The sequence below is a fragment of the Salmo salar genome, chromosome 01 (genome assembly GCF_965601325.2).
Source record: "Salmo salar chromosome 01, fSalSal1, whole genome shotgun sequence".
Taxonomy (NCBI): domain Eukaryota; kingdom Metazoa; phylum Chordata; class Actinopteri; order Salmoniformes; family Salmonidae; genus Salmo; species Salmo salar.
The window spans coordinates 27734514-27759953 of record NC_138291.1 but is presented as its reverse complement, the minus strand read 5'-3'; the positions used below and the strand labels follow the sequence as shown (position 1 = coordinate 27759953).

Below are 25440 nucleotides of genomic sequence, written 5' to 3'. Positions count from 1 at the left end.
ATTGCACACACGGAGGAGAAACCTCGACTCCTAAACAAAGTCTCGAAAAACGGTAACACTACTGAATAAAACGAAAACCCCGTGGTGCAGACACGCACCCCTAACGTGAAACACATACAAACAATCCCGCACAAAGACTTGCATGCAGCGGGGTGTAAATAAACCATTGAAATCAACTAAATGAACACAGGTGTGAAAAAACAGACAGACACAAACAAAAGGAAAAATGGATCGGTGGTAGCTAGTAGGCCGGCAACGACGACCGCCAAGCACCGCCCGAACAGGGAGAGGAGCCACCTTCGGTGGAAATCGTGACAGTTGCAAAAACGAATCCCCGAGCTGACAAGGTAAAAAATGTCATTCTGCCCCTGAACAAGGCAGTTAACCCACCGTTCCTAGGCCATCATTGAAAATAAGAATGTGTTCTTAACTGACTTGCCTAGTTAAATAAAATGTTTTATATATATATATATTAATATATATATATTTTTAATCGGCAAATCGGTGTCCAAAAATAACGATTACCCGATTGTTATGAAAACTTGAAATCGGCCCTAATTGACTACCATTTGCCTCATGCAGCGCGATCACATCTCCTTCGCATAGAGTTGATCAGGCTGTTGATTGTGTCCTATGGAATGTTGTCCCACTCCTCTTCAATGGCTGTGAGAAGTTGCTTGATATTGGCGTAAAGTGGAACACACTGTCGTACATGTCAATCCAGAGCATCCCAAACATGCTCAATGTGTGACATGTCTGATGAGTACAGTATGCAGGCCATGGAAGAATTGGGACATTTTCAGTTTCCAGGAATTGTGCACAGATCCTTGCGACATGGGGCCGTGCATTATCATGCTGAAACATGAGGTGATGGTGGCGGATGAATGGCACGACAATAGGCCTCAGGATCCCGTCATGGTATCTCTGTGCATTCAAATTGCCATCGAAAAAATGCAAATGTGTTCATTGTAGCTTATGCCTGCCCATACCATAACCCCACCGCCACTCTGTTCACAACATTGGCATCAGCAAACCGCTCACCCACACAACGCCATACACGGAGTCTGTGGTTGTGAGGCCGGTTGGACGTACTGCCAAATTCTCTAAAACAACGTTGGAGGTGGCTTATGGTAGAGCTCTGCTGGACATTCCTGCAGTCAGCATGCCAATTGCACACTCCCTCAACACTTGAGACATCTGTGGTATTGTGTTGTATGACAAAACTGCACATTTTAGAGTGTATTTTTATAATCCCCAGCCCAAGGTGCACCTGTGTAATGATCATGCTGTTTAATCAGCTTCTTGATATGCCACATCTGTCAGGTGGATGAATTATCTTGGCAAAGGAAAAATGCCCACTAACAGGGATGTAATCAAATTTGAGAGAAATAAGCTTTTTGTGCATATGGAACATTTCTGGGATCTTTTATTTCAGCTCATGAAACAACACTTTACATGTTGCGTTTATATTTTTGTTCAGTGTAATTTCTCTTTTGTCTCTCTCTGTGTTTTCATAATATTCAGTCGATTCGCAAGTCACTGAATCTCACCTGAGAAATCATCCGAGCTAGGAAACAGCACCCCTCTGTCTCAGTATGTGTAGCCCATGTATCTGATGCTGTCTGGACCAAAAGAGTATAACACGTTGTCGCCGTAGCATTTGATTGATTGATACCAGCAAGCATTTAGCCTCCCTTGATACATTTTTTTTCTAAAAGTATTAGCCAATCAGCGTTAAGCTGAGCTCAACTGTGGGTTGCGCTGGTGCAGCAAAACTTCCCCCAAGGGAGGCCAGTTTGGATTTGGCTTCACACCAATCAAATCACTTCCCAAGCAAAATGTCATTTTCTGTAACGGTCGTCGTGAACACAGGACCAAAACGCAGCGGGAATATGAATGCTCATCTTTTTAATATTGAGAAAAGTGAACACTTACAAAATAAACAAAACAACGACTACACAGTTCCATAAGGCAAAGTAGCTATACAGAAAACATCTACCCACAAAACCCAAAGGAAAAACAGGCTGCCTAAGTATGACTCCCAATCAGCAACAACGATATACAGCTGTTCCTGATTGAGAGTCATACCCGGCCGAAACAAAGAAATCCCAAACATAGAAACACGGACATAGAATGCCCACACAAATCACACCCTGACCAAACCTAAATAGAGACATAAAAAGGCTCTCTCAGGTCAGGGCGTGACATTTTCAGAAAAACGTGTCTGTTTCTGTGCTGCTTGTGTTTATGTCCTGCAGTAGCTAGCTTGCAAAATCGTCCCTTTCTTAAGCCGTGGATGAAGATGGGGATTTGGACTTTTGACTTAATTCTCTGTACAGGCCTAATGATTATGACGGCGATTCTGATCTAAACATAAATTAATATCTTGTGCCACTGGCCAAACAGAACCACCATCGGTTGTGTTCATTAAAACCTATTTATTTTTGCTAAATGAACCCTCGTGCAGCCAACAATGTTTGTTCCACAGGACAAAGCATGGCACACATAGGAGAGAGGTGTTTACATTATAATCAGAATGGACTTTAAAAGTTCACCTTGGGTTACATACATTACCTGAATGTTAAATGGAATATTCTTGTTTGAGTATGTCATTACAGGGCCGCTCACCGAGCCCTATAGGAATCAGGTTATTTATATGGCCAATTTCTGAGGGACACTTTATTAGCAATATGAGGATCCAGCACTGCTGTATAGGCATGGTGAGGAATGCCTAGCGGACTCAATGTCTGACATTGAGTGCCCTGATTTCAACCCCCGTTCTGCTTTTGATATCTTGCTCAGGAAGGCTTTGTTGCTTGGTTCCAGAAAAGCAAACACAACACATTCATTGATCTATGGTTCCCATAGCCTTTCACAGGGAGATTTAGAGACACTCAAGCACCAGTGTGTTGAGCACCTATGTCTTTATTACTGTAACTGAAAGCAGCGCATGAAGCACTCACGTCCACACAACACTATGGGCTTGATTCCATCATACTTGGTACTGTAACCAAAAACATCTTATTTATTGTGCTTTAAGAATGCACGTTTGGATTCATGTACTCAACAAGCCAATTTGACAAAATGTGAATAAAAAAGAAATACCAATCCATGTGGCTGTAAACATGCTTTTTCACTGCACAAACAGCAGGGGCGCAACTTTCACTGGGGACGGGGGCATGTCCCCCCCACATTCTGAAATTGCAATCTTGTCCCCCCTGGTTTTATCATTTGAATGTGATATAAAACTATGCTCCGGTGTGCTTTAGGACCATGCGGACACCTCCGAGTGATCGGATAGTTTACATGTGTTTATTCCACTGGATAAAAAAATATAAATAATATTATGTCCCCCCCACTTCTAAAACCAAAGTTGCGCCCTTGACAGAGTGTTATTATTTGTTTATCCAGAAACCTAGTTACTAGTTTGATTGAATAGGGCACTGTGAGTTTAAGGGGGTGTAACAGTTAAGGTGCCATAAATCTTCAGAGGCATTACCTCGTGGTAATTCACATTTTTTTCACTTCTTTCTGATTCATTAGCTTGAAATGAATCCTCTGCTGATCGTTAGAGAGCGTGTGTCTGCATGACACATTTCCTCTTGGAATTCCCACTCTCTCCTTACTCACCATCTGGTTTCTGGTGAGCCCTCGGGGAGAGGGAGTTTCATACGGTGTACCTGTCATGTCCTCTCCAGCAAAGTCTGTCAGGAAGACCGCTGACTGCTCCAACTCAGAAAACTGCTCAACCTGGCTGCATGAAATGGGTCATGACGAGTGCAAATATGACATCATTGATATTTATATAGCTTTTATGAATAGTTTCGTTATGAAGAGCTTGGAATACTTTTACCATTCTAGTCTACTTTCTATGAGGCTATCAGGAATGATCCATCCATATCAAGGCTCGACAGTGCGACCATTTTTCTCGCATATGCGCCTAAATATTTCGCTGTGCACCCTGGAATTTTAATTTAAGAGCACTGATGCGCCTAGAAAAATTAAGGATTCTAGCTTTAATACCTCAACATTTCTTTGATTGGCGCCTACATTTTTCAACTTAGGCACACGTGCTCCTTGTAAAAAAGGTCAGCGTAGAGCCCTGCATATAAGCACCAACATCCCCACAGACCTGGTCTGTTTTGTGTGGTTCATATTCATAATTTATCTTTATAAAAATGTAGGACTATTTTATGGGAGGTATTGTTTTCTAAGTATTGTGTAGTTCTTGAAAAGGTAAAGGTAATTAATTCCCTTCCTAGCGACGACTTTGCTAAAATCTGATTGGTCAGATGTGTATTAACTGTCAAAAGAGAACAGTTGACTTGATGATTGTTTGTGAATGTGGTCAGTTCATTAAATGTGCAAAAGAGTAATTGGTCTCCATCCAGTCTACACAGAGAGTCAGCCATCCATCCACCATCTAAAGAACTCTCAAACTAGAAAAACGACACCTGTCTGACCAGGTGATGTTAACAGAAGGCAGACAGTCCTACTGTATCCCTGTGTTTACACTAACAGTTTACTAGTCATCTCCTGACTCAGACCAGATATCATACCGTATCTGCATAAGTCATACAATCACTCAACAAACTGCCATTAATATCTTGTGGCAAGATGATGGGAGGTCGATTTATGCAAGCACTATTGTTTACGGTTTGAATTTGCCCTGGAGTTGCTCTTGTGGTGTGGTGGCTTTTCATGTATTTCCCTGTAAAAATTGGCCAGTGCTGTTCTTACTGATTAAAGTATGTAAAGAATCCAGTTATTACAGTTTGCCTGGAGATGTATGTAATGCGCAGCCTGGGTGCTTTTCCTGTTTCTCCTCTTCCCTCCTAGGCTCAGATAACCATGCATTTGTTTTCACTCTAGACTCCATGCAACACAGATAGAGTTTCATGCTTTGCCTGAAAATGTTATTGCATCAAATGCAATTATGTTTGAATCTCTAAGGTGCTCCTTCAATAGGCCAACCACATTAAGGGATGTGAAACTATAGTGGGGTCAGAATTAAATCTCAGATAGGAATGTTAAGGTTTGAGACCATGAACACTCAACCCATTATTCCCCTTATGAATTATGAATTGTGGGGTACTGTACTTCCTGCATGCCAATCCATTTTAAACATTACATACAGTATATATTACATATCCCATTTCTCTCTCTCTGCAGGCCTAATGTATGTGGAGGTCAACAGTGCTGCTCTGGATGGGCTGTGGCTTCTGGGACCAACCGCTGTATAAAGCGTAAGTATTCATATCTGCCCATATGCCTTAGGTAAACAATCATTCATGATAATCTGGATCCCTTGGCATGACTGTCTCTTGACCATCTCTCTCAGTCATGTCTCAAGTTGTTAACGGCTCATTCTCAGGCTTGGCCCTGGGTATGAAACACACCAAATCCAATGCCTACGAACTGTGTAAGAATATATTGTCAGGTGGTATCACGAGTGTGTCAATATTCCCTCCATGGTCATGTTATTCATGTGGATTTGCATGCTCTATCATGTAGAGTTTTAACATGGAAATTACCAGTGCTTAGCATTTGGCTCGCTCTGTTGGTCGCAAGTGCTTCATTTTGGGTGTAACTGCACTATTTTTACCACAGAAATATTGGATATCTTAACTGCCATATAAAAGTCAATGGCAGATAGTGGGGGTGAGTGAATAATTGCCCACTTTTTAAAACACAATTTCGGCAGAATTTTAACAGCTTACAAGTGTTACCGAGCTTTTCATTGTAACATTCTTTACATTTGCCTTTTTACGGTTCTGTGGGTTGTTAAGTGCTCTGTATGCTTGCTAGTAGGGGGCAGCAGCCTTAAAGAATCTCTCCTGTTGAGAGAGGATTGTGACCTACTAACCAGCTCCTGGTTGCAAATATTATCAAGGCTTTTCTACAGCCTACCAAAACATTTTGAGAATGTTTTTCCTTTTATTTTTGACTGTCATCATGTTGCAGACTGAAATATCAGGATTTATAGGAGAAGCTGTTTTATAAAGAGTTATCTTTAAGCTTTACAAGCACAGAATGTGAAACCCTCACAACCTGCATTTCTAGGCTGAAACAGTTCCCACAAAGACTAGACAGCAGTACACACACACACACATACACTGTCCCACGCTACAGAAGCTGATGTTGTTTGTCTATCAAGTCAGTCAATAAAGTCACCTCATCCGATTACACAGCAAGCTCATTAGCCAGCCTCCTAATTATCCCTCTCTCCCACCTCTGGTTTTGCCTCCTTTTCTCAAGCCAGCCAAAGGCGCACTTACAGAGGTGTCAATTACTTAGGTTGAAGCAGATTCACCTGCTAGAAAGTAACATGTCCTTTCTTAAACGTTCATGTTAAACACAGTACTGTAGACCATTTAAGAAGGCACGGTCTCCATCCCACTACCATCTGGTTTCTGTTAGTAGTTTGGCCCTCACCCAGGTGTGGCTGGAGGGTAGGGTACTATCAGCTGTGTAGTGAACCCCACACCACGACCCCGGGTCGGGCCCTGGCCTGGTGCTAACACAAGCCCATGGACCCCCCTTAATTGAGAACCTCCACCGTGGTGGTGGAAACCCCTCACTAACTATCACGGAAGTTTAGATACACTTAGGTTGAAGTCATTAATACTCATTTTTCAACCACTCCACAAATTTCTTGTTAACAAACTATAGTTTTGTCAAGTCGGTTCGAACATCTACTTGGTGCATGACACAAGTAATTTTTCCAACAATTGTTTACAGACAAATTATTTCACTTATAATTCACTGTATCACAATTCCAGTGGGTCAGAAGTTTACATACACTAAATTGACTGTGCATTTAAACAGCTTGGAAAATTCCCGAAAATGATGTCATGGCTTTAGAAGCTTCTGAAGCTTCTTTCTCCTAGAGATGAACGTAGTTTGGTGCGAAAAGTGCAAATCAATCCCAGAACAACAGCAAAGGACCCTGTGAAGATGCTGGAGGAAACAGGTACAAAAGTATCTATATCCACAGTAAAACGAGTCCTATATCGACATAACCTGAAAGGCCGCTCAGCAAGGAAGAAGCCACTGCTCCAAAACCGCCATAAAAAGCCAGACTATGGTTTGCATCGTCCCTTTGATGCGGTGAAGTTGTCCTGTCCCCTTAGCAGAAAAACACCCACAGAGCATAATGTTTCCACCTCCATGTTTGATGGTGGGGATGGTGTTCTTGGGGTCATAGGCAGCATTCCTCCTCCTCCAAACACGGCGAGTTGAGTTGATGCCAAAGAGCTCCATTTTGGTCTCATCTGACCACAACACTTTCACCCAGTTGTCCTCTGAATCATTCAGATGTTCATTGGCAAACTTCAGACGGGCATGTATATGTGCTTTCTTGAGCAGGGGGACCTTGCGGGCGCTGCAGGATTTCAGTCCTTCACGGCGTAGTGTGTTACCAATTGTTTTCTTGGTGACTCTGGTCCCAGCTGCCTTGAGATCATTGACAAGATCCTCCCGTGTAGTTCTGGGCTGATACCTCACCGTTCTCATGATCATTGCAACTCCACGAGGTGAGATCTTGCATGGAGCCCCAGGCCGAGGGAGATTGACAGTTCTTTTGTGTTTCTTCCATTTGCGAATAATCACACCAACTGTTGTCACCTTTCACCAAGCTGCTTGGCGATGGTCTTGTAGCCCATTCCAGCCTTGTGTAGGTCTACAATCTTGTCCCTGACATCCTTGGAGAGGTCTTTGGTCTTGGCCATGGTGGAGAGTTTGGAATCTGATTGATTGATTGCTTCTGTGGACAGGTGTCTTTTATACAGGTAACAAGCTGAGATTAGGAGCACTCCCTTTAAGAGTGCGCTCCTAATCTCAGCTCGTTACCTGTATAAAAGACACCTGGGAGCCAGAAATCTTTCTGATTGAGAGGGGGGTCAAATACTTATTTCCCTCATTAAAATGCAAATCAATTTATAACATTTTTGACATGCGTTTTTCTGGATTTTTTGTTGTTGTTATTCTGTCTCTCGCTGTTCAAATAAACCTACCATTAAAATTATAGACTGATCATTTCTTTGTCAGTGGGCAAACGTACAAAATCAGCAGGGGATCAAATACTTTTTTCACTCACTGTATATATATATATATATATATATATATTGTCATAAGCGCAACGTGACTGCAAAAGAGACAGGTTAGAATGTCAATTCTCATCTATAAATTGGAAATCTGACAGAATTTTTGTTGTTGTAAATTAGTGGTGTTTTAATGTCTTTATAAAATGTGGGACATGATTATTTGAATGCGGGACTGTTGCGCACAATCCGGGATATGTGGTCACCTTAGTCTGGTGGGGGATCTAGATATGGATTAAAATTGTTTTAAGAGTTCTTGTCCTGTTGTGTGTTTGGTCCAATGTTGGCTCTTGTCTCAGATTCTTCCAATAAGATCCTGATTCTGTCTCTGTGTTGTTGTAGAAGGATGGATGGTTAACACAGTTGGTTTTTATATGTTGTGTTGCTTAGTAAGTTACATCTGTCTAAAAGAGTTTGGCGCTATGTAATATATATAAGCAAGAACAAGAAATATATACAGTGCATTAGGAAAGTATTCAGATCCCTTGACTTTTTCCACATTTTGTTATGTTACAGCCTTTTTCTAAAATTGATGAAAGAAAATCACAAACTGCACAAAATACCCCATAATGACAAAGTGAAAACAGGTTTTTAGTAATTCTTGTACATTTGTTAAAAATAAAAAACAAAAATGTCTTATTTACATAAGTATTCAGAGCCTTTGCTATGAGACTTGAAATTGAGCTCAGGTGCATCGTGTTTCCATTGATCATCCTTGTGATGTTTCTACAACTTGATTGGAGTCCATCTGTGGTAAATTCAATTGATTGGACATGATTTGGAAAGGCACACACCTGTCTATATGAGGCCCCACAGTTGACAATGCATGTCAGAGCAAAAACCAAGCCACGAGGTCGAAGGAATTGTCCGTAGAGCTCTGAGACAGGATTGTGTCGAGTCACAGATCTGGGGAAGGGTACCAAAAAATATCTGCAGCTTCGAAGGTCCGCAAGAACACAGTGGCCTCCATCATTCTTAAATGGAAGAAGTTTGGAACCACCAAGACTCTTCCTAGAGCTGGGCATCCGGCCAAACTGAGCAATCAGGGGGAGAAGGGCCTTGGTCAGGGAGGTGACCAAGAACCCAATGGTCACTCTGACAAAGCTCCAGAGTTCCTCTGTGGAGATGGGAGAACCTTCCAGAAGGACAACCATCTCTGCAGCACTCCCCCAATCAGGCCTTTATGGTAGAGTGGCCAGACTGAAGCCACTCCTCAGTAAAAGGCACATGACAGCCCACTTGGAGTTTGCCAAAAGGCACCTAAAGGACTCTCAGACCATGAGAAACAAGATTCTCCTGTCTGATGAAACCAAGATTGAACTCTTTGGCCTAAATGCCAAGTGTCACATCTGGAGGAAACTTGGCACCATCCCTACAGTGAAGCATGGTGGTGGCAGCATCATGCTGTGGGGATGTTTTTCAGTGGCAGGGACTGGGAGACCAGTCAGGATCAAGGGAAAGATGAACAGTGCAAAGTACAGAGAGACCCTTGATGAAAACCTGCTCCAGAGCGTTCAGGACCTCAGACTGAGGCAAAGGTTAAACTTCCAAAAGGACAACGATCCTAAGCAAACAGCCTAGACAACTCAGGAGTGGCTTCGGCTGCCAATTATCATGGCTGCACCCCTGCCCAGTCATGTGTAATCCATTGATTAGGGCCTAATGAATTTATTTCATTTGACTGATTTCCTTATATTAACTGTAACTTAGTAAAATCTTTGAAGTTGTTGCATGTTGTATTTATATTTTTGTTCAGTATACATTCTAATCAGGCTTTGAAGTTCATGTTTGAAGTTTTTGTCAGCATGGTCTGATCTGACCGTGGTCTGATCCAGTTGATGGCTTTCATAAGACATATATATATAGCTCTTTGGGTATTTCTGCTTGGATTGACCGAAGCCATAAAGTGAAGCTAGATGTAACTGTGACCAATGGCCATAGAAAAATGTCCCGTTTATATTCATATTTATTTACAATCAGCATTTAGTCTAGCTACGCTCCACAGGACCGAAATGGTGCATCTGGTTTGGGGGTCATCCTCTGTTCTCTTTACAAAAAGATGCCTCAGTCCCAGAGAGCAAGTTGTACTGTAAAGCCCTAACACTGCTCCACACATTTTTTCAATGGTAAACAATAAGTGCAGGTTCCTCCTTTTGCCAGAACCGGGTTTAGAAATGAACTTAGTCAGTGGCCAATATTAATTTACAATCACAATTCAGTTTTAAATCAAAGCATGAATGAATACTTCACCAGCAAACCAGTAATTCAGGAAATGAGCCAGGAATGGTAAGCAGTGGGAATGCAGTCCATCTTGATAAACAATTATTGCCAGAAAAAGAGAGGCTGAACATTGGATTAGTGGAATTCCTTTGCTTTGTATCGTAAACAGCCACAGTAACCTGTTTCCAAAATAGAAAACCCTCCAAATTAAATCAAATGAGGTGGAAAGAAAAGGTCACCTTGTTAGATGGAAGGACATTTATCTTTCTGATTGATCGTCACTACCGTACCAGAATTGGAATCCAGTATTTATAATTCAGTAGATATAAATTGTCGCTCTCCTGTTCTACTTGTGCTTCACTTAGATATCCCACTCTAATCTATGGACCTGTGGTATTGAAGGTAAGATTCACAGCAGTTATCTCACAGTGAACATTATCTGGGCTACAGTATTACACAAAGTTGATCTGAGCCAACTGAGCATTCAGCTCTCTTCTCCTATTAGTAGTGTTTATTTTTGGTTGGTTAGGAGGTTTATTCCTTACCTATCAAAGTTGCCACTTAAATCCTGACCAACAGGTGTTTACATACTGAGCCTGGCATGTCATGATGAAAACATGGACTTCCACCAGCCATAGAGACAGGGCTAGCCCTTGGCATCCACACCACAGAATGCCTCTCACAGGAGAGCGAGAGCACACTGTGTCCTCCTGACCATCTCACCCCAGCACACTGAGTTTACCCAGTGTCATGGCACAAAGACTTATCGATCCAGTAAGCTATTTCTGCAGTCATACTTACTGTATCTACTATAGTAAAGACAAAATAGTGCATGTTATGTATTTCATTATTTCATCATTCAACAAGTACAATCAGCCATGAAAGAATGGCCCCACCATGAAAGGCATAGCATTGCCTCTTGATTTAAATCCTTAGCTGTCTTTGAGACGGCAGATGAAAGGTGCATCATTCAAGAAAATAAATAACGTTGTTCTCAGCCTCTTAAGAAGCCTGTGATTGACAGAGTGAAATGCAGTAGAAAGGAGGTTCTTTTTGATTTTCCTTCCAGCTTTCTTTGGCCTGCTGTGCTGCTCAGGGCCCCATCCAACCCTAAAATAACTCTTCATGCAGAAAGTCTGCCTCGGTCTCTTTCATTCACCCATTCCTCGCTATTTCTCTCCCTCTTTCCAAACAAAAAATTCTCGCATGTGGAATGTTTCTTTAATTCCATCATATCCTCACTGCTGTTAGGGCTAGATTAAAGCCTTCCAGTGCACACAGATTTGGAGACACCGTTGGGAATTATGTATATTTTTTGTCAGTCTGTGCTGTGCTGCCCATGCTCAGAATGACATACTTTGTAGTTACCTCATAACATAACATATGCCTATGTACATATGCTGTATGTATGAGTCGTGGGGTTGAAAATTGGGGAAAATAGTCACATTTCACAGATGAATATAATATATGTGAAATTGGGTTAATTTACCTGTCAGTTCTTCTAAGAATAATTTGTTTTACTGATTGAGTTCTTTCGGTCCATGTTGTAAAATAGACGGCTGGCTGTAGTGTACATGTTGTACGTGCTCTCCCACAGTGTCTTGTCTTACAACACTGAGCCCCAGTGGTTTACAACCATCCTACTGAAACCACATACCTGCCTGGAGCTCTCATTGGGGACCTGTCATGAAACTGTCATTGGGGACCTGTCATGAAGCTGTCATTGGGGACCTTTCATAAAGCCTTGGTGTGAAACAGAGTCCACTTTTAATATATGTTCCTCTCACATCAACATGTGTCCACCAGCTGGTAAAGTAAAGTATCAAGGACATACATGTGTGAGGGTTTTGTAAAGAGTACCTTCACATAAAGTTACACAATCATGTTGAGTATTATAGATTCAAAAATGTTTGGCTTGTATTAGTGGTGATTTTTTGGTACTAAATAGATGATTGTGCTCCAGATGCAAGGCATGCATTGCTACAGTTCAAAATATGTTTTAGCGTGAAGTCTGTCTTTGCATTCAACCACTGCATATTCAAGCCTATCGTTGAATCTGACAGTGTTCCTTTGCCTCCATGTCTGTGGGCCAGTTGCTCATCCTTATCAAAACCATATCTGCTTGTCAGCCAAGTCACCTGTATGAGTTTTCGTTGGAGGGAAAGATTTGTATGTTCCATTCAATTGTTTGAAGAGCATACACTGCTAAAAGCATTAGCTGTATGGAAGAGATATCAGGCCAATAGACTGTGGAAAATGTGGTTTATATGTATTGTCATCTAGCATCACACACACAGAGTTTAGCCTGAAATCTCTTCGAAGGAAAGAGCATACTCAGTTTATGTATATAGGGGATGTTGATCAAATCTGCCTAGAAATGTGGCTTGTCTTTAAGTCACTGGCCTCTCTGGTGACGTTGTTCAGTCAGGGGTGAAATAATTGCTACACAGACAGCCGTGTAGGCCAACTCTGCTTTACAGGCACACTGTGGATTAGCAGAGCGTTACACAGTTCACAGTTCAGGGGCATAACTCTCCCTGGCAGTCTGGATGGCTTTATGGGCCATTAGACAGATCCTGTAATCAATACACACACCATGCTCACACAGCCCTATCATTACACAAACACTGGACACTTTACATTACTCTTCCCAAACCAGGAGCCCTGCCTCCAGACCAGCTGTTGTCTGTGTGGAGGTGGCAATCAGGTTCTGTTTGGGCCTTCACTGGCCATATGTTTTTCTAATTGCTACCATGGACCACAACATAGCTAGAATGGGTTACCATGGACCACAACATAGCTAGAATGGGTTACCATGGACCACAACATAGCTAGAATGGGTTACCATGGACCACAACATAGCTAGAATGAGTTACCATGGACCACAACATAGCTAGAATGGGTTACCATGGACCACAACATAGCTAGAATGGGTTACCATGGACCACAACATAGCTAGAATGGGTTACCATGGACCACAACATAGCTAGAATGAGTTACCATGGACCACAACATAGCTAGAATGGGTTACCGCACTGTCTCTCCATATAGTTGTTTTTCTGTGGATGAGGAGGTGAAAGGGTTGTTTTTCTGTTTACACATTGGTTTTGGTTGGCGATGTAGGGCCACTAGAGAGGGGAGTAGAGCGCTGCTACATTGCTCCAGCAAATAGGAAGTCTGACCAGTGTAATACATTCTTCAATTACTTTTAGCTGTTTCTGTTTCTTTGTGTGTGATGGAACTGGTGTCATGATGCAGAGAGTGGATCTGTCAGAAATCTCTTAATTGAAGAGTCTAGAGAACTGCTTTTTTATTGATTTATTTAACCCTTATTTTACCAGGTAAGTTGACTGAGAACACATATTCATTTACATACATAACACCAAACAAAAAACAATCCCCACCTCTGCATCCCCCCAACACACTATCAGAGTTTATTGTGAAATAAACACAAATTACTTATTTGAAATTCGTGACACCACGTGGTTTTCAGTTTCATAACGCATTCGTGTCCAGTACACAATTTCTTCAACACAAATTCCAATTTGTTGTGGCTAAAGTTAGCTAGGTGACTAATATTAGCTATGTTGTGGTCCATGGTAACTAATTCTAGCTAGGCTAGGGATTAAGGTTAGGGGTAGGGGTTACGCTAAGCGTTAGAGTTAGGTAACATGCTAGCTAAATAGTTAAAGGGTTTTAAGGTTAGGGTTAACTAACATGCTAAGTAGTTAAAAACTAGTAAGTAGTCTCAAAGTCGTCTATCATGTCATTTGAACACACACCATTTGGGTTGCTAGACCTTTGCGTTATACACCTACCCATCCTTCCCGACAAACCTTCCTATTGTTTCTGTCTTAAGTAACCTAATGTCTTTATCTGGGATTGAAATGCAATGTATACAAAATTGTGTGGTGACTTTTTTCATGTGTCTGTCACGAATTTCACATGAGTAACTTTGATCTATTTCCCAATAATTTGTGATAGTGGGTTGCATCCCCATAGCCTTACAGTCTCCTGCACTCCACAGTTTAGTCAGAGCAACACATAGCCAATCATATATCATGCTCCGTCCGGCTCCATGGCCGTATGGAAACTGTTGTGATGTTATCCCCAGGAGAATGGAGTTTGTGGGTTTTGGTGACCACAACGTCTCACATTCTTAAGTTACACATACTGTAGTGGGCACACACCCCTAGATATCCACCAGTACATTGCTCATTATAGGCTGAAGGAGGGAGCCTGTGGGGTGCGGCGAAGAGACAGTGTGGCTAAAGGTAACGTACACAATGTCATGGGTCAACCTCAGGTTAATTAAACCCCCCAGCCAACTTGATGTGGTTGGAGAGAGAGTGAATGCCCTAACTACTGTATTAGGTTGAAAAACTGCACTGCACTGTGACAGAAAAATGTAAAAGATATGAAAAGGGCACCTCCATTTTCTGAAAGATTACCCCTTAAGGATTTACCATAAAGGGAAAAGAGCACAAAGTACCACAGAACTACCACAAAGGACCAGTCATCAGTCAGTCCTGAGCTGAGCTCCCTCACTTCTGCTGGTAATGATTAGGCTGCTAGATAGTGGTGGGTGAGAGGGATGATTCATAACTTCTGTTTTTGGATGATATACAGTGGGGGAAAAAAGTATTTGACCCCCTGCTGATTTGTACGTTTGCCCACTTACAAAGAAATGATCAGTCTATAATTTTAATGGTAGGTTTATATGAACAGTGAGGGACAGAATAACAACCAAAAATGTTATAAAATGATTTGCATTTTAATAAGGGAAATATGTATTTGACCCCTCTGCAAAACATGACTTAGTACTTGGTGGCAAAACCCTTGTTGGCAATCACAGAGGTCAGACGTTTCTTGTAGTTGGCCACCAGGTTTGCACACATCTCAGGAGGGATTTTGTCCCACTCGTCTATGCAGATCTTCTCCAAGCCATTAAGGTTTCGAGGCTGACGTTTGGCAACTCTAACCTTCAGCTCCCTCCACAGATTTTCTATGGGATTAAGGTCTGGAGACTGGCTAGGCCACTCCAGGACCTTAATGTGCTTCTTCTTGAGCCACTCCTTTGTTGCCTTGGCCGTGTGTTTTGGGTCATTGTCATGCTGGAATACCCATCCACGACCCATTTTCAATGCCCTGGATGAGGGAAGGAGGTTCTCACCCAAGATTTGACAGTACATGGCCCCGTCAAATGATGCGGTGAACTTGTCCTGTCCCCTCAGCAGAAAACACCCCCAAAGCATAATGTTTCCACCTCCATGTTTGACGGTGGAGATGGTGTTCTTGGGGTCATAGGCAGCATTCCTCCTCCTCCAAACACTGCGAGTTGAGTTGATGCCAAAGAGCTCCATTTTGGTCTCATCTGACCACAACACTTTCACCAGTTGTCCTCTGAATCATTCAGATGTTCATTGGCAAACTTGAGACGGGCATGTATATGTATTCTTGAGCAGGGGGACCTTGCGGGCGCTGCAAGATTTCAGTCCTTCACGGCGTAGTGTGTTACCAATTGTTTTCTTGGTGACAATGGTCCCAGTGACAATCTCTGAAATATAGCCCTTTGATCTTCTTCTTAGGGATGTTAAATGATAGTACTGAAATGTGCAAATGCTCACTTTTGAAAACAATATAACCTGTGCTATTGAATAACATAAATCATCTGATCAATATCAGGGGTGCTAAAATACCAGTGTACCACAATTCTGCTGAGACAATTCTGCAGTTACATATTTGTTAGGAATCATTTTAGACATGCTTCTTTCCAGTTGTTGTGAATCCATAACACTTAACCTATAAATGGCTTCTGTCCGATCTCTGGTTCTTACCCTTCAATAGAAACGATTTCACCTCCCAGAGCCTGGCCTACCGTTTGATTCTTTTAAAATACATCCGTTCAGTGGCAAAATACAAGAGTCCTTTCCTTAGTCAGTCCAACGTTAAATAATGATGAAAATGTGCTTTAATAAAACATCCTGGGAGCAGGTTTTTGTTGTAATGTAGAAGGTGAGAGAGTGTGGTAAAGTGAGGGCCGTGTGTTAGTGTTATGACATCTCTCTGATATCACACACATGGCTCAGTGTTCCAGAGTTTAGCATGTTTCCATTCTTAACTTTGAACAGAAATGTTTCCATATATTTTGAAAGGGCCCTTGGTGGTGAGCTCTTTAGTTATTTGTATTCTCTACAAAATGAGCCTGAATCCTAATTTGTTTAATGGCTCCCTGGCCCTAATGTTCTGAATGGCTCCCTGGCCCTAATGTTCTGAATGGCTCCCTGGCCCTAATGTTCTGAATGGCTCCCTGGCCCTAATGTTCTGAATGGCTCCCTGGCCCTAATGTTCTGAATGGCTCCCTGGCCCTAATGTTCTGAATGGCTCCCTGGCCCTAATGTTCTGAATGGCTCCCTGGCCCTAATGTTCTGAATGGCTCCCTGGCCCTAATGTTCTGAATGGCTCCCTGGCCCTAATGTTCTGAATGGCTCCCTGGCCCTAATGTTCTGAATGGCTCCCTGGCCCTAATGTTCTGAATGGCTCCCTGGCCCTAATGTTCTGAATGGCTCCCTGGCCCTAATGTTCTGAATGGCTCCCTGGTCCTAATGTTCTGAATGGCTCCCTGGCCCTAATGTTCTGAATGGCTCCCTGGCCCTAATGTTCTGAATGGCTCCCTGGTCCTAATGTTCTGAATGGCTCCCTGGCCCTAATGTTCTGAATGGCTCCCTGGTCCTAATGTTCTGAATGGCTCCCTAGCCCTAATGTTCTGAATGGCACATAATTTCCTCCAGCCGTAGATTGAGGGGTTCCCCAACATTATCACAATTCCGCTCTCATTATTTATATCATTTTCAAAAAGCACCAATATCAAGTTAGCGGAGATAGTATTGTTGACCTGTGAGATACATTTGAGACATTTTTACATGTGTTTGAGTTTCAAATTTCCTGGGCTGAGTGAGAGGATTGTAAAAGTTTGTGAGGTGGAGAGATGGGGCAAATCTTCAGCAAATAGTAATGGCCTGAAGACATGTACTCTGTTGGAAACGAGAGCCCGGCCCCATGCAGTGAATAGCAAGGCTGGGAATTGCTAGGGATATCACGATACGATATTATCACGATACTTAGGTGTTGATACAATATGTATTGCGATTCTCACAATTCTATATGTTTCGATTCGATACTGCGCTTTAAAAAAAAAACTTTTTATTTCACCTTTATTTAACCAGGTAGGCCAGTTGAGAACAAGTTCTCATTTACAACTGCGACCTGGCCAAGATAAAGCAAAGCAGTAAGACAAAAACAACAACACAGAGTTACACATAAACAAACGTAAAGTCAATAACACAATAGAATAACCTGTATACAGTGTGTGCAAATGAAGTAAGGAGGTAAGGCAATAAATAGGCCAATAGTGGCAAAGTAATTACAATTGAGCAATTTATACTGGAGTGATATATGTGCAGATGAGGATGTGCAAGTAGAAATACTGGTGTGCAAAAGAGCAGAAAAACCAAAACAAATATGGGGATGAGGTAGGTAGTTGGATGGGCTATTTACAGATGGGCTGTGTACAGCTGCAGTGATCGGTAAGCAGCTCTGACAGCTGACGCTTAAAGTTAGTGAGGGAGATATAAGTCTCCAACTTCAGTGATTTTTGCAATTTGGTCCCGTCATTGGCAGCAGAGAACTGGATGGAAAGGCGGCCAAAGGAGGTGTTGGCTTTGGGGATGACCAGTTTAAAATACCTGCTGGAGCGCGTGCTACGGTTGGGTGTTACTATGGTGACCAGTGAGCTTTACCTAGCAAAGACTTATAGATGACCTGGATCCAGTGCGTTTGGTGATGAATATGTTGCGAGGACCAGCCAACGAGAACATACAGGTCGCAGTGGTGGCTAGTAAATGGGGCTTTGGTGACAAAACGGATGGCACTGTGATAGACTGCATCCAATTTGCTGAGTAGAGTGTTGGAGGCTATTTTGTAAATGACATCGCCGAAGTCGAGGATCGGTAGGGTAGTCAGTTCTACAAGGGTATGTTTGGCAGCATGAGTGAAGGATGCTTTGTTGCAAAATAGGAAGCCGATTCTAGATATAATTTTGGATTGGAGATGTTTAATGTGAGTCTGGAAGGAGAGTTTACAGTTTAACCAGACACCTAGGTATTTATAGTTGTCCACATATTCTAAGTCAGAACTGTCCGGAGTAGTGATGCTAGTCGGGCGGACGGGTGTAGGCAGCGATCGGTTGAAGAACATGCATTTAGTTTTACTAGCATTTAAAAGCAGTTGGAGGCCACGGAAGGAATGTTGTATGGCATTGAAGCTCGTTTGGAGGTTTGTTAACAGTGTCCAGAGAAGGAAGAAGGACCAGATGTATACAGAATGGTGTTGTCTGCGTAGAGGTGGATCAAAGAATCACCCGCAGCAAGAGCGACATCATTGAAATATACAGAGAAAAGAGACTGCCCGAGAATTGAACCCAGTGGCACCCCCAGAGACTGCCAGAGGTCCGGACAACAGGCCCTCCGATTTGACACACTGAACTCTGTCTGAGAAGTAGTTGGTGAACCAGGCGAGGCAGTCATTAGAGAAACCAAGGCTGTTGAGTCTGCCAACAAGAATACAGTGATTTTACTGAGATTCGATCTTCCAAACATATTGTTGCAGAGGGACAAGAGAGAGCCATAAGAAAAAGAGATTTGATCAGTCATGGGAATAATAGTGATAAAACATGTTGTCTCACAATTTAAAAAGAAGATGGAGAACAACTTATAAAAGGAAGAATACTGGAGTTTTGGCGAAGGTACAGCTGTCTAGCCCAAAAATTATATTACGATACTGACAAATTATATTGTGATATATTGTCAAAAATTATATCCCGATATGTAACTGTATCGATTTTTTTCTCCCATCACTAGTGGATAGGGGCTGCTGCCTACCTCAGGCTTCTCTCCGTCCCACACAGGGCCTTAATAGGTAACTCAGGCCTGCTGTGCTGTGGGAACTATGAATGCTATTTACCCTTATAAAGGTCCTATCTTATTTTAATATACACAATTTACCACTAAATCAATCAAGAACTCATACAATACAATATCTTCAAATACTGTATATGCCTGCTTTATTAGAATGGTTTTTATGGTCTGTTTTACAGGATTACTTTGTCCACAGAGTGAAGGTTGTTTGGAAATTAGGGATTCTGCAGTAGACCTCAGCTGTCATGGATTTGTTCAGGACTGTTATCTCCCTAACATCCCTCCCTCTCCCTTCCTTAAAACTGCCCTCAAAGAACTTGATTTTAAGGACAGAACTTGGACTGGAGATTGGTTTTAAGGACAGAACTTGGACTGGAGATTGATTTTAAGGACAGAACTTGGACTGGAGATTGGTTTTAAGGACAGAACTTGGACTGGAGATTGGTTTTAAGGACAGAACTTGGACTGGAGATTGGTTTTAAGGACAGAACTTGGACTGGAGATTGGTTTTACGGAACTTGAACTGAATTTCACATTAATACAGTTACATTTTTTTAATATATATTTTTTAACATGCTTGAACATGTTTGAACTGAGCTCACAAAGTAGAGCTGTGATTAATGGACAGTATCTGCTTGCATGGAGACTTGGAGTATATGCTTCCATTGAATGACCAGGTCCAATAATGCCCACGTTTATGCATTTTTCAGATGACTGGCTCTGGAATCTGTCTCTTTAAATTGCTCATTCAGTCTCAGTCATAATTAAGCACAACAATGACCCTGCCAGGAATATGTTTCCTAACTTCTGTTAGTGTTTCAAAGAAAATTTGTATTTATTATTATTCCCCAATGCAATAATAAAACCACATATTTGTGAAATAGATGGAATGTGAGGCAATTAGTTTTAATGATGTGCGAGAAAAATCTGCACGACAGCAATTACCGCGACAAAGTGTTCAACAGCCAGGTAGGCAGGCATGCCAGCCCCATGCAGCAGGACAGACCCAGGGAAGAGAGACAGACAGTGACACTGCAGCAGCCAGGCTTGTGTGGAGCTCTAGTAAGAGTCAAAAGGGCCAGGGTCAGTGCCCACTGCCCAGCCAAGCCCATTGTCAATTCATGGAATGCATGTTTGGTGCCACATTGTGTCACTTTAATGACTGCTGTTGGGCGACAGAGCTGAAGAAGGTCATGTATTCAAGGTCACATACACAGACTGTGACGTATACCAACCGTACAATTAGGCAATTTTCTAGGCCAGTTACACAAATTGATAAATTAGTATACATATTTGTTCCAAATCAGATGGCACGGTGTCAGTGGGTGTGGTGGTTGGGAGGGGTGGAATGGGAAGGGGGGAGGTCGCTCATTTACTGAACTCTCCCTCATATGTCAACCGACTCTTTGGACTGTTTGATCCTCAGTCTTCCTCAAACCCTTGTAATCGTTGTGGTTGAACAGACTCTAGACAAGACGGTGGCAACAGGCCAGCCTCAAGTCTGGTTAGTGGATGATATATTTAACTCTTTGCCAAATAGAGACAAAGCATTTCTTATTTTATCCCATAGTGTACTAGAAAACTCAGATCACATACCAAGTTACATTTCCCTGACTGAATGTGTAGTATACTTCATCAGAAAGGGCTGGATTTTCCCCAAAGCAGTTCAAACTAATGCTCTAGCAAATGTGTGGGTTTAAATAGAATAGACTTCACCATAAACCACAGGAATATGGTCAAGGACTATAATTTAATTCCCAATTTCTTCCCTTTTGTCATCATGTTGCGATGATTGACTGTTTGTATTCCATACTCTCTCAATTAGCATACATCATGTTGTGATGATTGACTGTTTGTATTGCATACTCTCTCAATTAGCATACATCATGTTGCGATGATTGACTGTTTGTATCGCATACTCTCTCAATTAGCATACATCATGTTGTGATGATTGACTGTTTGTATCGCATACTCTCTCAATTAGCATACATCATGTTGTGATGATTGACTGTTTGTATTGCATACTCTCTCAATTAGCATACATCATGTTGTGAGAAAGTTGTGCTGAATTCAAAACCATGTGGTGCTAGTTTCATGGCAGTTTTAGGTATATTGTTCGGATACAATTAGAGAGAGCGAGAGAACAAAAGACTGAAGCCAAGCTGTGAGCAATAAGGCCTGAAGGGGTGTGGTATATGGCCAATATACCACGGCTTAGTGCTGTTCTTAGTCACAACACAATGCTGAATGCCTGCATACAGCCCTTAGCTGTGGTATATTGGCCATAAACCACAAACCCGCGAGGTGCCTTATTGCTATTATAAACTGGTAACCAACATAATTAGGACAGTAAAAATACATGTTTTGTCATACCCGTGGTATATGGTCTGATATACCACGGCTGTCACCCAATCAGCATTCAGAGCTCGAACCACCCAGTTCATAAAGTAGAATAATCATGTTCCTTGGTGTGGCAGCCAAGGACTCGGTCATCCTCATGCCATAGAGGACACCTAGGAGGTCCATTCTTCTCTCACACCAGACAAACTGGACCCCATGTCTGAATGGCATCATATTGCTAAAACAGGAAGCCTACAGCAGGTAGACCATGCAGCCAGTGGGGCCCTTAGCTACCAGCTCTCCTCACAGTGCCAAAAGCTGTGGAAGCTTTCCTGCCTGCGATTTGTCAGTGGCACAGCATCTGTGTCAATAGCATTCCACCACTGTTGACAGAGCACTGCAGTTTGCTTTAGCCACCAGAGAGTAGCAACCTGATTTAGTGTTTGAGAACAATGTCATCAATTCTGCAGTGCTATCCAGTACATACATTTGTGTCACAAGATGGAAAGGATGTTTGCTTTGAATCGCATGCCACAGGTCTAAGAATAGTGTTCAAGTAGCCAGAGTGAGGTGCAGGGAGGGCCCAGATTTGGACATGTGCAGATTGTTTTGCCATAACCATGAAATTACCTCAACACTTGCTGTATTTGCAGACAATTGATCAACATTGTTTATACATTCATCTTTGACCAGACAAGGAAAACACGTCCCCTCAGATTTGGTTTATTTTTTCAAATATAGAAATATCTGCACAAGTCATAGCATATATGAAGTGTGAGGCATTTACAGACAGATTCCAGTTAGGCTCCAAGCCGGTCGGTGGAATCTAGTTTCGCATTCACAATTTTGTGCTCTTTTAATTACCTTTTTAAGCAGTTTGTCTTTATAACTAACAGCACACATTAGATTTGGAATCAGTGACCAAAGGAATTTGTAGGAAAACTGCTGATCATTGGAGCACCAGCAGCATTAAGCACAGCCAAGGAGCTGAAGTGACTCTTACCTTTTTGAGAAATGGGTTAAATGTAAGAGATCCCATACATTTAGACATAACAGGGCTGTCTTGGGCTCAGGTGAAATTGAACATGACATTCCCTCCAGGCTTTGTACTATAAGGAAACCAGAGTAAAAGCAACGGCATGGATACACAACTAATTGGCCCTTGATTGAATCACTTAAAGTAAAGCCGGCTAGTGCTGAGATAATGTAGGCCATGTCTGGAGATGCTTTTTTATGTGAAAGGCCACATGTTCTAACATGACACCGTTAAAGATCTGCCTCCGTCTCTCTCTCTGCCCCCTGCAGCTGACTGCCAGCCCCCCTGCCAGAACCGCGGCTCTTGCAGCAGGCCCCACACCTGTGTGTGCCGCTCTGGGTTCCAGGGGGCCCGCTGCGAGGAGGCTGCCCCAGAGCAGGTGTACATCCACACCGGAGGGTCCCTGAGGCGCATCCAGTCAGGCACCAACCCCTTCCAGAGGGAGCAGCCCAGGAGGAAACCCACAGAGAGGCAGGCCATAGACAACCCCAGCCCTAGGGCTCAGACCCCCAGACCTGAGACCACCAGACAGTCTCTCCAGCCTGTGTAAGTCCATCATTGCACTGCACCTCCTTCCTGATGGAGTATTTATACATTTATAAATGGTTACTCACTGACCTTATTTATCTCTGTTTAGCTGGAGGAACAATGTGTTTTCCCAACACAAGCTACACTCTTAGAAAAAGGATTCCAAAAGGGTTCTTCGGTTGTCCCCATAGGAGAACCCTTTTGGGTTCCATGTAGAACTCTCTTTGGAAAGGGTTCTACATGGAACCAAAAGGGTTCTACCTGGAACCAAAAAAGGTTGTTCAAAGGGTTCTCCTATAGGGACAGCCAAATAACCCTTTAAATCAAATAAAATACAATTTGTGCCGAATGCAACAGGTTGTAATGATGGGGAGGTGAGTCGGAAGCAGGTGAAACATTTTAATAAAACAACAAAACCAAGAACACGACACTAACTTAAGGCAGACCGCCAATACACAAGAACAATACCAACTGGTGAGGGAACATGGGAGAGTGACATATAAAGGGGAGGAAATTATGAAGGTAATGGAGTCCAGGTGTGAATCATAATGATTAACAGGTGTGCGTAATGATGAATCCCAGGACCGGTGGTTAGTACTCTGGCGACGTCGTACCCCGGAGGGGAGGAGCAAGAGCAGACGTGACACAGGTGTAATCCTTACCATGAAATGGTTACTTTACGAGCTCTAAACCAACAATGCATAGTTTATTTTTTATTTGATTTATTTCACCTTTATTTAACCAGGTAGGCCAGTTGAGAACAAGTTCTCATTTACAACTGCGACCTGGCCAAGATAAAGCAAAGCAGTGTGACAAAAACAACAACACAGAGTTAGACAAACTTATAGTCAATAACACAATAGAAAAATCTATACACAGTGTGTGCAAATGTAGTAAGATTAGGGAGGTAAGGCAATAAATAGGCCATAGTGGCGAAATAATTACAATTTAGCAAATTAACACTGGAGTGATAGATGTGCAGATGATGATGTGCAAGTAGAGATACTGGGGTGCAAAAGAGCAAAACAATTTACAATATGGAGATGAGGTAGTTGGGTGGGCTATTTACAGATGGGCTGTGATCGTTAAGCTACTCTGACAGCTGATGCTTATAGTTAGTGAGGCAGATAAGTCTCCAGCTTCAGTGACTTGTGCAATTCGTTCCAGTCATTGGCAGCAGATAACTGTAAGGAAAGGCGGCCAAAGAGGTGTTGGCTTTGGGGACGACCAGTGAAATATACCTGCTGGAGCTCATGCTATGGGTGGGTGTTGCTATGGTGACCAGTGAGCTGAGATAAGGCGGGGCTTTACCTTGCAAAGACTTATATATGACCTGGAGTCAGTTATAAAAAGTAAGTAATAAAAATGGGCTAAATAAACTAAAGGAAAAATAGTAAGACAATAAAAATAACAGCAATGATAACGAGGATATATACTGTAGAAGGGTTACCGGCACTGAGTCAATGTGCATGTAGGTAGGGGTAAAGGGACTATGCATAGATAAACAGAGAGTAGCAGCAGTGTGTGTGAAGGAATGTGTGTGGCGTCAATATGCGTGTGTGTGTGTCAGTGTGTGTGTTGGAGTGTCAGTGTAGTATGTGTGAGTGTGTGGTTAGAGTCCGGTGAGTGTACATGGAGCCTGTGCAAGAGAGTCGGTGCAACAAATAATAATACAGTTGAAGTCGGAAGTTTACATACACTGAGGTTGGAGTCATTAAAACTTGTTTTTCAACCACTCCACAAATTTCTTGTTAACAGACTATAGTTTTGGCAAGTCGGTTAGGACATCTACTTTGTGCATGACACAAGTAATTTTTCCAACAATTGTTTACAGACAGATTATTTCACTTATAATTCACTGTGTCACAATTCCAGTGGGTCAGAAGTTTACATACACTAAGTTGACTGTGCCTTTAAACAGCTTGGAAAATTCCCAAAAATGATGTCATGGCTTTAGATTCTTCAGATAGGCTAATTTTCAATATTTCAGTTAATTGGAGGTGTACCTGTGGATGTATTTCATGGCCAACCTTCAAACTCAGTGCCTCTTTGCTTGACATTATGGGAAAATCAAAAGAAATCAGCCAAGACCTCAGAAAAAAAATTGTAGACCTCCACAAGTCTGGTTCATCCTTGGGAGCAATTTCCAAATGCCTGAAGGTACCACGTTCATCTCTACAAACAATAGTACGCAAGTATAAACACCATGGGACCACGCAGCCATCATACCGCTGAGGAA

The 25440-nt window shown here is 42.3% G+C and overlaps 1 protein-coding gene across 1 annotated transcript in view; it reads left to right on the top strand.

Moving 5' to 3' along the window:
• Positions 1 to 25440, top strand: part of LOC106589425 (latent-transforming growth factor beta-binding protein 2) — a 153771-nt gene that overhangs the window by 4022 nt on the left and 124309 nt on the right. The window contains exons 2-3 of the mRNA XM_014179443.3: positions 5173 to 5246; positions 22943 to 23219. Of these exons, the coding sequence (XP_014034918.3) occupies positions 5173 to 5246; positions 22943 to 23219 (351 nt within the window). The remainder of the gene's footprint in view (positions 1 to 5172; positions 5247 to 22942; positions 23220 to 25440) is intronic.